Source organism: Petromyzon marinus, chromosome 8, assembly GCF_048934315.1.
Source record: "Petromyzon marinus isolate PM22_M1 ecotype Great Lakes invasive population chromosome 8, UKy_Petmar_22M1.pri1.0, whole genome shotgun sequence".
NCBI classification, from domain to species: Eukaryota; Metazoa; Chordata; class Hyperoartia; order Petromyzontiformes; family Petromyzontidae; genus Petromyzon; species Petromyzon marinus.
The window spans coordinates 13,975,382-13,990,287 of NC_133674.1; the positions used below are offsets into that span (position 1 = coordinate 13,975,382).

Below are 14,906 nucleotides of genomic sequence, written 5' to 3' on the forward strand. Positions count from 1 at the left end.
TTAATTTCAATTGAGCTGCGGACAACCACCCTACTGAAGCACATCTCTGGCATACAACAGGAGCTATTCACCACTAAGTGGGTGACACCATGGGGGTTGTGCCAGACAAGGTGCACATTGAGCCCACAAGAATGTGGAAGGCCAGCTGGCCTTCCACACTTCACTCAATCATGTTAACACACACACACGTGCAAAGACATGCGAATACCCGCCATTCACCACGAAGTGACGGTGATATCACCATGGTGATTCTAAGAACAATTCCTCGAATGTCAAAGAATATCCATGTCTGTGTTAAAATAGCAAGTGGCTTGATGCTTTAATCAGTGCACTTAAACTGATTAATAGCAATGTGATGCCATGATACAATAGTTTCAATTAAACGGTCTTCATTTTCAGCTATTCAGATTTGTCTGACGATTAACCAGTACCTGCCAAACAGAATTATTGACAATATCGGGACAAGTTGTAAAAATGTTTATTGTACAATATACAGTATTCAAAATAAAAATTTAGACCAACAATGCTGCTGAACATCATGTACAATGCAACACCTCTTAACCAATGTACACAGACTAAAGCAGATACCAGGTGAACTGGTAAATGATACTGCAGATAAGTATATAGACATACCTGTACGTGTGTATTATTTTCTTAACACTAAATAGTTGATTGTCAAGTCACTCCTGGATGAAGTCTCGTGTCGGTCAAGATTCTCAAGTTTTGTTGGGGGGATTGGAGTCCATAACTGAATCGGTTATCACTTGCCATTGGTGTTAACCATGGTCAGGTATCAAACTCAGGTGTCCCGAGTTCATGGTGCAGTGCGCTAAACAACTCTTCCACTGCATTAACATTTAACAAAGCAAAACTACGTAATCTTATCACACCACCCAAATGCATATCCGAGAGAGTTATAATTATTTACAAATGCTATATTTAAAACTAGTTGCACCAAGGTGTTAAGTAAATGCAAAGTGGACCTTTGAAAAAACGTAATGTACCACAATAAGTGAAACTTGTTAAAGGTAACGTTTAAATAGCAACCTTTACCATGGAAAAACTAAAACTATCCAACGGTCTTATTTGTTAATCTTGTATTCTGCTTCGTAAGCTTATGGTTACAATCTAGATAATACAGAATCTGTATTTATTCTGGTGAAATCCGATGAGCTATGAATATATTTTTTCATAGATGTTCAGTAATGCAGTTTTATAAGGCAGAGTACCAAGGTATGGCGAAGTCCGTAAGCCAACGGTTCGATGAATATCTTCCTGAAACTGTCCAAAGTCCGATCAAGCAAGCACTGCTCAAAGTGCCAAATCATACAGAAACCCAGAATAGACTACATTTTGGTTAATCTGTTGATTGTACTTGGGAAAACATAACTATGAGATAGCATGTGTTCGTGCTATATCATAGTTAATTTTGCTCTATTTTCCAAATATAGTTTATAAAGCACGTATTTTTACAGGAAAATTCACCTTGATGTGGATTTGGTTTCGCTCGTAATGGTGCTAACCAGCGTGGGCCTCTTGTTTTCATGCCCAGCGCCCACCAGAGACAACTCTAGGGAGGAACGTGGCATGTGTCTGAACCTTGATGAATTTCCTCCATGCGCCCAATGAGATAACCACAGCCGTGGCGTTGTCGTCGGAGCCGTACTGCAGTGCCTGCAAACGGAATGCATCTCTTTAAGAACTGCCAACATCAACAAAGCCATGTTCAAAGGGAAGCTGTATTTTACTACTAGGTATGTGAAGGACAAGTCCAGTATCACCATGTGCACAGTCCAATAGTCTCTACAAGGCGTGCCTGGCGTTTTTTTTTATAAAAGGCTAACAACGTTTTTTTAATTTTATTTACATCCAAGGGCATCAAGAAACAATATGCACACCCTGCAAATATTAAACAACTACGTTACATGCACCCCACTATCGACATTGGAGCCATATGTAAATACACTCCCAACCCCAGGCCATCGGAACAACCACAATAACAAGGAATGGGGGAAAAACCGGGAAAGGAGTTGTAAACATGGGAGAGAGAGAAAAAAAACTCAATAGAGAAAGGGGAGAGAAGGCAAGTTTAACGCCACCCCGCAGTCAAGACCAACAGGTTTTCAAGGTTGAAGATATACTGTGCACATTTTTACATGAAATTTGCTATTAGAGATGTGAGCTCTGCATTTGAAAAATGATGAACGGAAATTATACAAGTAGTACTTTTCATTTTAACAGAGGGGGTGCTTTGAAGTGCAAGTTCAAAAGGGGAACAATGGTGAAAGTTACCGTCGCACTGCTGTACGTGTGGAAAGAATTGCGGCTGCTTCTTTAAATAATTACTGGATGTGTATTTTTGGAACTGCATCACCTCTCCAATGGCAATAGATGGTGCTGTTGTAATATGCTGCTGAATTACAAACTCCAGGCTATACTGTACTCAGTTTTTTGCAGCAGATACGCGCTGTAACTATTTACATAAATATAATCCGGGGCATAACATGATATCGCTTATTGGGAAATGCCTCAGCCACTCAACCACAAATAAAGCAATGTAATAAAACAATGGTCAGGGGTATAATTGCTAAAAGAGAGTGTGCAGTGCCCATTTTGACAGTCACAATGAGAGAAAGCAGCAGTTCCATCCGATGTTGGGCAAAAATAAAAATTTTCATAGGTGAGAAACAAGCTACTAATATCCACTGTAATTGTGTCCTGCACATACTGAATCGGTGATGAGGTGGGCAGCCTCCCCAGGAGTGTGCGAACTGCTCACTGCATCACACACTTCTTGGTTGTTCATGATAAAGTTGATGCCGTCAGTGGTGAGGACCAGGAAGCTGTCATCTTCATGGTTCAGCTGCAATGACAAGTAAACTCCCTAACCTCCTAATGACAACATAAACGGACTATTCATTTTATCAACACATGTAACTACATCATTTAATGGAAATGAGATACTAAAATTTAAGGTACATAAATGCTTGAACCTAAACAATCCAGTGCTATACAGTTTGACCACTTTTAAAAAGCTCTCTCCCACATCAGTGGACACAATCTGTACTTCCATGCTCCCTATATGGGTTTCAATATGGATATCCACATTCCAGCCCACCAACAGGTTATTCAAAGGTGTATTAAGGATCTACTGCAAGGGTTAAAATAATAAATAAGAAAATACATTATAATTATCTTATTTAAGACACCATCACTTTGGAATTGTATTCATAATATGGGCTTATTTTATGCACATTTTCAATGTACCTGCAGTTGCTGTATCTCAGGATCGGCAATGACTCCGTAGGGCTTGAGAGCAATGTCTCCGATGCTGCGTGTCATGGCCAGCGTGCCGTTGATGCGAGAGTGGCCAGTGGTGCTCCAGGTCACGAACCCTCCACACGCCTTAACTCTGCAAACAAAACACATGTTTACGATGTGCTTCAACAGAGGGCTTTTAAGAAGGAATATAAAAAGTGACAAATCGGGCTCACTGAGCTCTCAGTTGCAACACAGCAATGAATATCCAGATTGATTACAGCCCACCACAAGGGGACTAAAAGGTGGATTAAGGAGCTCCTTGCAAGGGTTACAAGGATATATAAGAAATACGTACATTAAATAACAAGGGAAAAATATATAGCCAAAGAACGTATGCTTGTGTTTCGTTTTTTGTCTTTCCCCCGCACCTCCGATTAGCATTTTTGGCTGCGTACGCTACAAAAGAAGTTCAACACACATACAAAGACTTAGGTCATAAATTATCATTCCACAACACAGTGTATATTCAAACAAATAATGTCATTGCTTATGTTTATGAGCAGTCCTGGATCATTGGAGGAAACGTGACATTTCTAAAGAAGCCACTCTCTCCATAGGAAACCCACTCTTGGCCGACGACAAAATAGCGCTAAAAATAGCAACCCCCAAAAAGCATGATGAGCCAAGCCAAAGCTTGACCAGCATTTGAACTGACAACCACCCCAATGCGAATCGGGTTCCAACCCGGCACGGCACAATTAAATTAACGGTAGCAGTGACGAGCGTTGGGTGGGCAGCCCCCACCGAGTCCTCTCGTCCTTGCGCTGGGCAGTGTGATCCTTCGTCAGCCCCATGGCTTTGCCGCGACGGCACAGTACGGCGCGGCTGTCACCCACGCTGCCCACTGCCAGCTCCTGGCCGTCACGCAGCAATGCCACAGTGGCCGTCGATCCGCTCCTCAGCAGCTCCGCTAAAGGACACAGAGCAAAGCGAAGTCAACGGCTGCCATCGCATTCCTGCGGGCCCACGTGTGGACCAGGAGGAATAGCAACCACAGGCCTGAAGGTCTCAAGTGCGTCCTGACTTCGTGTTTGGACACTCCTATGCATCAAGTCATACAGCATTGCACTTTTAACATTTATAAACGTGGTTGTCATTTTGTCGATATGTATGCCAAGACAATTTTTTTGAAGGGCGCATGTATGCACTGAGGTGCAGTGTTTGTTTCACGTGATAGAATTGTTTATTAGCAAGGATTAGGCGATTATACATGACATCTAAATATAATTTAGTACGTTTTACAAACACCGCTGTTATACCCCATATAGAGAAGAAATATTATTGCAGAATGATGGATACAAGATAAAATTGTGTTACGAACTGCAATCAATTGTTTGCACACTACGTTTGTCTTCCAGGTTTGATTCATACTTGGGCAGGGGTTCAGTTAACAGGCCATACTGATTTGTCTGCACTAAGCCACGAGTGACTACATTCAGGACTGCTCCATGGGAATAACTACAGGGAACTACGAGGGCGGAGAAAAGAGTGGAATAACAGCCACAATATTCACAGGGCAGCAGTATGTCCTTTTTAAATGGACCCCCGGTAGCGATGCCTTCCGGCAGTGCTTACTAAGCCCAGCTCAGGGCCCAATGTGAGAGCAAAGATCTTCGAGGGGAGCTGCCAAGCTGCCCCGTGGCACACAGCCCACAGGGCATCCGACCGCGACAGCACTGCTTGAGCCGACAGAGACTGCGCAAAGGACAGGGGTTGCAAGGACAGGCACACAAGCCACATGCTTCCTAACACACAGTGGCATTCGTTATCATTTCACTCCAACAAGCTTAACGTGTTATAATAAATAAATAAAATTGTTCATAGACCGAGTCGTTGCTCACTGGCACGCATTTATGGATGCCATTTTAAAAAATAAATGTTGGAGGAAAATGTAAGTACAGGTTGAAGAAATTAACTGTATATAGTATAAAGTTCATACATTAGTGAATTCCTTTCAACGTTTGAGAGACAAAAAAAACCCAGATTCAAATTATATGAAACAATAAACATTAAAGGTTGTATTGTCTGGAAAAAAAATATTATGAAGGCCTAGATACACGATGCAATGTGGGTTCCATCAGACTGCACCAGATTGCACTCCATTGAAGAAATTATCCAAGGTAAAATACTATGCAATACTATGCAATCAAGGGCAATAATACTACCTAGCGCTCACTGTGGATCTCTTTAAATATAAATAGGTCTGTATATTTTTACCATCAAAATTAAAGCATCCCACATCATTATGTGGTTGTGTTCGTCGTAGTTTCAGTGGTATTCATATATTTGTTGCGGTAGTCATATAACTGTGGTAGTCATATAGGCGTGAGCTACCCTTTCTGTGGTTGCAGGGGTTGTTGGTCCGTGGCTCCGTGTTCACTGTGTCGCTGCCCTGTCTTTCTAGTAAGACTATCTATGTGGTCATGTGTTTCTAACTTACCGATTAGATAAATGTCATATTGCTATTGAACCAAATTAGAAAGATTATAACTCCCACTCAATTTGGCACAACATTGAAACATTTTATCTTGATGTAATCAATAACCCTTGATAGGATCGGTTCACTATTGCATCGTGTATCTAGGTTTTATACGTTATTAATCACAATATTTTAAAAGTATAGTGTACTGTAGAGATTATTTTAACAAAATTAAGTGAAAAAAAAACTGATCAGCATTAGTTCCACCGGGCAAAATATTACAAAGCAAGGATGAATTCATGTACAGACAATGGTACGTTAATTATTTTTAAGAAAATGGAAATATGAGGAGACAACCCAAATTGTCTGTTACCAGAGGTCCAGGAAACCTCGAATCAGGACTGAGGCTGCTTCTCAGAGCCACTCTGCAGTGAGCAAATGGGAAGCATGTTGTAGGCACACACACACAGCCATAGAAAATGTTCACAATTACACTATGCATTAACACTAAATTGCTATGCTAGGTTCTGCGAGCCATCCACATGAATGAGTCATCTAATTGGAATGATAGGGCACAAGGAACCCATGTATTTGCGTAAATCACAATGTGGAAGACGTACATATAAATTAACCCTTCATAACGGTTTCACCTTAATTAGTCACATTTGCTTCAGGTTAAACACATCTGGGGTCTGGGAAACACAAATGTGCCTTTTTATGGCAATAAACTGCTGTTGAGAGATTTGATTAAATGCAATGAATGTTAATGTATTTGAAACTGGCATTAAATACTGCATCGTATCATTTGCAAGATATTGTTGATGTTGCTTATGAGCAAATCTTTTTGCTCATGATCCCAGTTCAACACCAAGCAAATTTGTAAATAGCTAACGTCAAGTATTATGCGAGCAGTTCACACTCCAGTGCTCAAGCAAAATAAATGTGTTCAGACATTCATCTTTGTTAATGTTAGTTTTGTCACAACATTGAAGTAGAGTGAAGAACACAAAGCATTGCTTGTATTTTGTAAATTCAAAACATGCTTGAATGCAACGGTTTAGACGTTTTTGTAGCTGAGAGTGATTAGAAATAAAATTAGTTTTATTCAAAGGCTTTTTTTCCCTTTTGAAATAAATTATTTTAAAAGAATATTTTTTGTGACCTCAAATTCAAGTTATTTTTCTCTCCATATATATGCCTATGCATTAAGCACACAGACGAATGCCATTGCATTGTCAATATACGTAAAACTCTGTTCGTAAAATAAATTCGAATGCATTAAATGCTTCAATTAATGTATCCCACATACATAGCTAAGATTTAACTTCGTTAAATATACTAACATTGCAATGGGATTGCACCTGGTTTAAATAAAGATAACTCTATGATTTTGCTTGGATTTTTTTTCTGTTCAGGTATTTTTGATATGGCTCAAATCACACACAAAGGACATAACACCATCCAGTTATGCCATGCACAAATTGAGCAATACAACACTACTTGAATATATTTTCCTTAAACTTCGATTTAAAGCTTTCGTGACTGCAGTGATTCATATTCTTGGTTCTTTCGGTAAAGTCACGTAGAAGGGAAATAATAAAATAATAAAATTCAATTCTCACGACGTTTCGATTGCAACACACATCATCAGGTGTGAAAACCACAGCAAGAATTTTTTGAAAAAAAGTGGCATTTATTTCTTAAGAAAACGTCGTGAGAATTTTATTTTTTATTTTTATTATTTCCCTTCGACGTGACTTTACCGAAAGAACGAAGAATATATTTTCCTTAGTGTATTTGCATCTGTAAATTCAGTTTACTTAAAGATAAAGGTTTTTAAACATGGCATGGTATCTGTATGTTTACAAAGTTCACAAAACAATTATGAAATTAATGCTTTATACAAGATAGTTTTTTTTTGCTACACACACCACATTCCGAGTTGTTTACTTAATTCCAGGTGTGAAATAAACATTGTAAAGGTTTATTACGATCTAATGAAGCACAAGTTAATTAGTTTAACGATGCCACACGTGCCACAATAAGTCAGCGTGCTACAATACCCCACCTTCCTGGGAGAGAGTCACACGTCTTGTAAACTCCCGGTCAACCGCCAGGAAGGACTTAGACAAAACCAGCTCCAAGTTTTCCTCCTTCTGAAGGTACTTCCTTGGGGGGGGGGGGGGGGGATAGGGGGGAATGGGGAGCAGTATGCCACATTTAATTGAAAACATACATGTTTAAACACACATACATTATATGTGCAGTATAAAGACAAATATCCTCCGTATTGCCTTAACAGACTGTAGGGACAAGTGCTGTTGGGGAGCACCTATGAAGGTCAGCACGGCACAAAGGGTGGTAGTCAGCACCACGCTAGGCCGCCTTTGTCTCCCCAGTGGCGATGTTTACACACCGCACCAGGTATTCATTTGAGGCTGAATCAACCTAGGGGAAGCCCCAGAACCAGTTCAGACAGTTGTCACTGGTGTTGGCCGTGAGCAGGACTCGAACTCGGCTCATAGCGCAGCACGCTCTGCTATGACATACACTTGTAATTAAACATACACTCTTCAATAGCTTCATGCTTGCTAAGTCAATTACTTGTAATGTCAATAGTTACTCAATTATTGCAGTGCAGTGCATATCTGTAATACCATGCTTTATTTATTTCGTGAATATATAACATGTTAGATAGGTTCTGGTTAATTCCACATGGTGGCACCATTGGCACTTTGATGTACGCCATCATGTGACACTATGGCTCATTAAACACCCTCTCACTCCATGTTTAATTGCTTGAGTAATGTCCAGCAGATACACATATTTAACAAATGTGCAATACAACGTTGTGCATTTGAAAACCTATCTTCTGTGCCCCTATTAATGGCACAGGGATTACATTGATCAGCAGCTTGGGATACCTCGTGCAAAATGACCTTACCATGAATAGCTCTGATGCTGCCAACCAGCGAACTCTATAAATAAGGACGTGGGTTCTGCAAGCCTCATGGTAGGTACAAAACCCCCATGTATATGCCTGTGGAGAGAGAATAGTACTCACCGGAGGTGTTTGGCCATATATTTGCTGCAGAAATTGGCAGCTGCGGGGCCTCCGTGTCCATCAAACACAGCCAAGCAGAGCACATTGTTGGAGACCTCTGACAAGGCATAACGGTCCTCGTTGGTCGATCGTACGCCTGTCTGGCTTGTGCAACCCACGTTTCTCAAATGTGGTCGGTACCTTGACTGCAAAAAAGCCACAGCCAGCAGACACATGCCCTTAATTGCGCTTCCCCATTGGGTTCCACTTGTTTGTAAGCGAATCAGCTTCATAAGGTCCAAGATCACCGTTTCGTTTCACAACAAATTTTGCAATTTGCACAGCGTCCATTTTAATACAGCAACCATAATGATTAATAAATCATACATTTTGCATTATATAGCCTAATATGCTTTTTTAAAATTGCATCAAATAACAGCATTCAAAGGCACTGAACCATGCAAACAAACATTATTTTTAAATATTGACAGAGCACTATATATGCATACATCTCACAATTTAAACTGCTTCACTGCATTGATGTACCTTTCCAGCCATGGTTTCAGCAGAAGGAAGAATGACCTCGTCCCCAATGTTCCAGGCACCAAAATTGTCCCACAAAACCGTCCTCGATGAGGTGAAGTGTAAGCGCAGTGGAAAACTATTTCGTGCTACCTTGCCCTTTTCCACTTTCAGCAGCAATTTCTTTGCTGGTGCCCTGCCATACTTGCAGACGTTTAAAACGACGAACTGAACGAACATATCCCTTGGCGTTTCAAGATGACAGGGGAATCCAAACGCTGCAAAGTATCTGTTCCGGTTGTCTTCTAGTTGGAGCCCAGAGCAGTATTGTCTCCCTTCCCAGTCGTTGGTCCTGTTGAGATCAACTTGCCTTTAATAAGTAAACATTGGCTATGCAACACAGCAAATCGTGACAGCGTTCACACTGGGGCTGCAGGCTTGATAGGGAGTGGAGGCAAATGTGGGTGGAGGGGGGGCCCCATCGGGGGGGGGGCTACCCCCCCCTACCCCCCCGCCCCCCCCCCTATCATCTTCTCAACACCACTGAAGTCAATATTAGGTCTTGGCTTCTCTGGCCCATGACTAAAAATACTTTGAACTGACATGGTGTAGCGATGACACAACCCACAATAGACACCCCCCTCTCTCTCCCCAGAAATACTGTATATACACAATACACCATTTGAATGCAATATCACGAATTCTTATTAACTCGTACACATCTATGAAATAAAGCATTTATCCCGTTGTATTGTAGTTTCAAAAAAGAAAGTCGCCTTCATATATCTGTCTCTGCAAGCAAAACAATAATCCCCGATGTGCACAACGCAAAGGCATCTCACGGACTTGTTAGGAGTGCGGAACAACAGCAGCATTGACCCGAAAAAGCAAAATACAAACAAACTCTCGAGTGGCTTCGACGTCCAGTGTCTCATCAGCAGTCAGGCATGCTTGAACCAAATGGCGTGCAAACACAACCGCGCCTTTAACTTGAACGAACATATTAGGACGCAGGCGCTGATAAAAAAATAAAGGGGGGTTACGTTAAAACATTTTTGTTAAATAAAAAAAATGTGCCGCCTTACCCCACCACGTGCGTTCGTCCGTATCGCGCGCGTGCGAGAGAGAGAGAGCCTTTGCCAACCCTTCCAAGTTCGTCTTGAGGATGATGAAATCCTGAGATGAAGAAGCAATCACTCTGCGGGGGGAGGAGGAGGAGGTTCACGCTCTCAAAGCCCAACCCCAGCCACTCCTCTCAAGGGAATGAAAGGAGGAGGAGGAGGGGGGTGGTGGTGGTGCATTTTATTTGAAGGCACGGCCGCATGCAGGGGTGAGGAATGTCAGGCCAGCTGGCCGTGGGAGGACCGCGAAATTATTTGGGTCTCTGGCCCTGCCAAAGCAACCGCAGGCGGGGACTCGAAATTCAATAAATCCAGGAGCAGACCTGGAAAAGCAGTTTGCGAGTGGCAACAGCATCGTCAATACCGGCTAACATCATCGCACGCCTCACCAAAGAGAAGCAGTTCCAGCCGTCGCCATTAGAGGGCGACTTCATTAAAAGTTTGAGCAACTATAACGGGCTCATTTTTAAGTTGATGATTTTATATGGCCCGCGAATGATGTTATGTAAATATCAAAATGTCCCTTGGCAGAAAAAAAGGTTCCCCAACGGGTAACTCCACGTACACCACCGCGGCCTGTATAAACTGAACAAAACTAATTGCCCCACGTACGTTTGAGTTTATACTGGTAGTAGGAAACGTAGTGGACTGGAAGCCCAACCGGGATTCATTCACAGGAGGCAGGGGATTAATTGTGTATGTCTGTGGATGTCTGTCCACGTGTATCCGGACACCCGGATAAAATGGGAGGAGTGGGGCTGGGTGGAGAGGGGAGGGTGGGGAGGGGAGGGTGGGGAGGGGCTGGGGAGGGGCTGGGTGGGGCGTGGGAGGGGTGGGGCTGGGTGGGGAGGGGCTGGTCACCCCGTGGTGCCCTTATAAAACTCAACGTTTAACCTACTCACGCCGGCTTGTGCCCGCCCTCACAGTCGGGCATATTTGCGGAATACACCACGTGGTGCCGCCGTTGTTGACCCTGGCCATTGACCGAGCAACCCAACGTTCCTACCAGCTCCCTCCTCAGGAATGTGTTTTAATTGTGCGATTAATTAAGCGGATTATGTCGTTTAACCAGTTACCCTACTATAGGGAACGAGTACAAGGATCCTTCAGTAATATTGCTCAACTCACAAAACGATGCGTTTGACGGTCGGAAGCATATTTTATTTTATCTTCTATTTGTGTTTACACCAATCCATTAACTTGCCACGCTCGGGTGGCATGACGCGTCGGCACGTGCCACGCGTGTGGCATGCGGCTTGCGGCAGCAGGCTTGGTAAGCCGTTGCGTCAAAGAGGTCATTGGTCACGGACAAGAAGAGGAGGAACCTCGGCTGGCTGGGTTGGGATGGCTTCTCCCCTCTCCTTCCCGGCGATCACAAACAGCTCGCATGCACTGCCGCACACCCATCGCCCCCCCCCCCCACCAATTAATTCACTGGTCTACAGCCAAAATGCTTCCGAAATAAACGTGGTCTCCAAACTTTACTCATTCTGGGTCACTGAGAATGAAAATAAGTATCTTTTTTAAACACGCTTTTATGAAATATTCTAGAAATGGAAGAACTCCACGACTCCATGAAATGGCCCTGAAGCTTGCCACAACGTAAGGGGACCGTGGCCAATTACAGGCAACGTCAGTTGAGCGCGGACAATTAGACCCAAGCCGAAACATAACATATAAAAAATAATGTTTAAAAATATATATATATTTTTTATGATAGAATATAGTATTATCATCAGTATGACATAAGTATACCAAGTTTGCAATCAATACCACATTGGGAAGTGGGTTAAGATTGAGTTACAACAGAGTGAGTTAAATGAAAGCATGTAATTATGCTTACAATTGTTGATTGGCTCTAGTTTTAAAGATATTCTACTGGGTCATTATATACGACCCTTGCATTGGGAATGGCGGAGGATTAGTGAGTTATAAATGGAATGGATCTCAATTTCAACCAGAAATGACTAAAATACACCTTTGACTGGATCTATGAACACATCTATGACTGGGTTTGAACAGTACTCGCTTTTTTGGGCAAAACAATGAATGATGGCAATCGGGCCGCCAGCGAGGCCCCTTGCCTTGCACGACAATTGAAGGCTTGTGTCTCGAGTCTTAAGTCTGCGCCTCCCAAGAGCCGTAACCCCCTGACCACGTCAAGACCGCAGTCATTCAGCCCAAGCAACGCAGTATTTCACCAAAGCGTGCAACTTATAGGCTACGCCAGACATGGGCAAAGTACGGCCCCCGGGCCGTATACGGCCCGTTGGGCTTTTTTAATCCGGGCCGTCGAACTTGTCCAAATATTATTATTATTCAATTAAATTTTACCTTTCTCCTGTAATGCCCCAATTTCCCCATTAGATGGCGCACTTTGCCTTGCAAATAAATGCTTTGCTCCCTGTTAAAGGCCAAATCCTTTCATGTAATGATTTTCACATGTCATTTATATTAGTTCATACAAACACTCCATCCATCTGTTCCTGGCCCGGCCCCTCTGTCAAATTTTAGAACCCATTGTGGCCCGCGAGTCAAAAAATGTGCCCACCCCTGGGCTACGCTGTACATCGTTTTCAAAATGTTGACTTCGACTCTGTGAAGCGAGTTTGTTAATCATGCATTTCATGCAATTGAAGACTAATACATACCTGTCAACCCCTTATCAGTGCCCTACCTTATTACAGACCATATTCTTAGGTCTTTCGGTAAAGTCACGTAGATAGATTTAAAGAAAATAACAAAAAAACTACAGTAGTTTGTTGTTATTTTTTGCTATTTTCTTTTAACCTATCTACGTGACCTATCTACGTGACTTTACCGAAAGACCCAAGAATATGGATTCCTGCAGTCACGAAAGCTTTAAGTCAAGATTATGTCAGACCATTTCAGACCTTTTTGGGGGGGGAGGGAGCTCAATAATGCATTTTTTTTTTGCACGGCAAGTGAGCTGTGACGTCAAATCTGTCATGTGACCCGCGCACGTGGAAGCGTAACGCATTGTAGTGGTTAGCGCGCTGTGTGTGTGTCTGTGTGTGTGTCTGTGTGTGTGTCTGTGTGTGTCTGTGTGTGTCTGTGTGTGTCTGTGTGTGTCTGTGTGTGTCTGTGTGTGTCTGTATGTGTGTGTGGGGAGCGGTAGTGTAGTGGTTAGCGCGCTGCGCTACGAACCCGGCCACCCGAGTTCGATTCCCGCTCACGGCCACCACCGGTGTCGATTATTTCAACCGCTTCTGGGCCTCCCCTAGGTCGACTCAGCCTCAAACGAGTAACTGCTGTGGTGTGTGAACATCGCCACTGGGGAGACAAAGGCGGCCGGGCGTGGTGGATCCAAGTCCCGGGCGAAGCCGGGTAGTACAGCTAGTACCCTTATAAATCTCAACGTTCATCCTGCAAAGTTCCATCACAAGGGAGAAACACAAAAACATTATTTTGCCCGTATTGAAACGGCTGTACGCCGTATGGACCTGAAAACTAAATTTCCCTGGACAAGAATACGGGTAAACCGCATGTGTTGACAGGTATGCCAATATGGTAGTAGCAGTCGTAGATGTGACCAATTTTATACGGAGGCTGTCACGACCAACATTACGATTCGCAATCGGTTCCGTTTGGTGTTCCGTCGTGTCAACCTGCTGTGTCGTAAACCCTCATCCACCCGGCGCAGCCAATTAATAAAAGTGTCCCGTGAATCAAACGTGGAACTTGTATCACTGCTTCAGCGCCGCAGGTGTTTGTAGGAGAGTACATCTCACAGTATTTAAACTAGTCAACGTTTCGCTGGAGATTACATCGAGCGGTGTCATGCTGAGGTTGTGAACAGCTCAGATCTGGAGATCGTCGCATCCGATTAACGATGAGACGTGTTTAGTGATCATCGGGTGCGTGCAGCGTGGAACGAAATGCCATTTGCATTTCAACGGCGGGTCGCCAAAGACTGGATGGAGGTTGGGGAAACCCTGTGAGCGGGTTAGCACCGAGTGCTATGTAGACCCAGTGATCCGAGTGGTGGCTAAACAGTTGTGGGCCGACTTAGCGTGGTTGAACAACACCCCCATGACGGACATGGCAAGTGGAAGCCTTCATCCAGCAGAGCAGGGGTCGGGAACCTATGGCTCGCGAGCCAGATGTGGCTCTTTTGATGATTGCATATGGCTCGCAGATAAAACAAAATATTCTCACTTGTTTTAATCCATCCATCGATTTTTCACTGCGCATGTCCTGTTCAGGGCTGCAGGAGCAATTGTCCATTATTTTAATTGGATGATACTGGCCTACGTTTGCCGTTGCTGGGTAAAACAGGTAAACGCCCCCTTTTGAATCAGTCTGAGACTGCGTCTGCTCGGTCATTAGCTCAAAGCTAACCCTTCGACGAAGAAGATGGCGAAAAGAAAAAAAGACGACGAGTATCGTACATTTCAGGACGAATGGACCGAAGAATTCGCCTTTGTGGAGAGAGCGGGTTCTGCGGTGTGTCTAATTT

At 43.3% G+C, this 14,906-nt stretch overlaps 1 protein-coding gene across 1 annotated transcript; it reads right to left on the reverse strand.

The window, feature by feature from the left end:
• Positions 1 to 462: 462 nt before the first annotated feature.
• Positions 463 to 10,531, reverse strand: LOC116940252 (protein phosphatase Mn(2+)-dependent 1K-like). Its single transcript, XM_032949766.2, has 8 exons — positions 10,391 to 10,531; positions 9,330 to 9,657; positions 8,805 to 8,989; positions 7,809 to 7,909; positions 4,066 to 4,231; positions 3,268 to 3,412; positions 2,729 to 2,863; positions 463 to 1,674 (listed from the first exon to the last, which is right to left on the reverse strand). The coding sequence occupies exons 2-8, from the start codon at positions 9,543 to 9,545 to the stop codon at positions 1,543 to 1,545; spliced, it is 1,080 nt and encodes a 359-aa protein (XP_032805657.1). The 5' UTR covers positions 9,546 to 9,657; positions 10,391 to 10,531; the 3' UTR covers positions 463 to 1,542.
• Between the last annotated feature and the right edge of the window lie 4,375 nt (positions 10,532 to 14,906).

What these genes read in the sequence shown, in the direction of transcription:
- LOC116940252 (XM_032949766.2), bottom strand. Translation starts at nt 9,545, where the DNA reads ATGTTCGTTCAGTTCGTCGTTTTAAACGTCTGCAAGTATGGCAGGGCA. An exon ending in CGCAAGGACGAGAGGACTCG is followed by an intron (nt 3,413 to 4,065) that starts GTGGGGGCTGCC and finishes TTTTGTTTGCAG; the next exon opens with AGTTAAGGCGTGTGGAGGGT. An exon ending in CCCACCTCATCACCGATTCA is followed by an intron (nt 1,675 to 2,728) that starts GTATGTGCAGGA and finishes TTCCGTTTGCAG; the next exon opens with GCACTGCAGTACGGCTCCGA.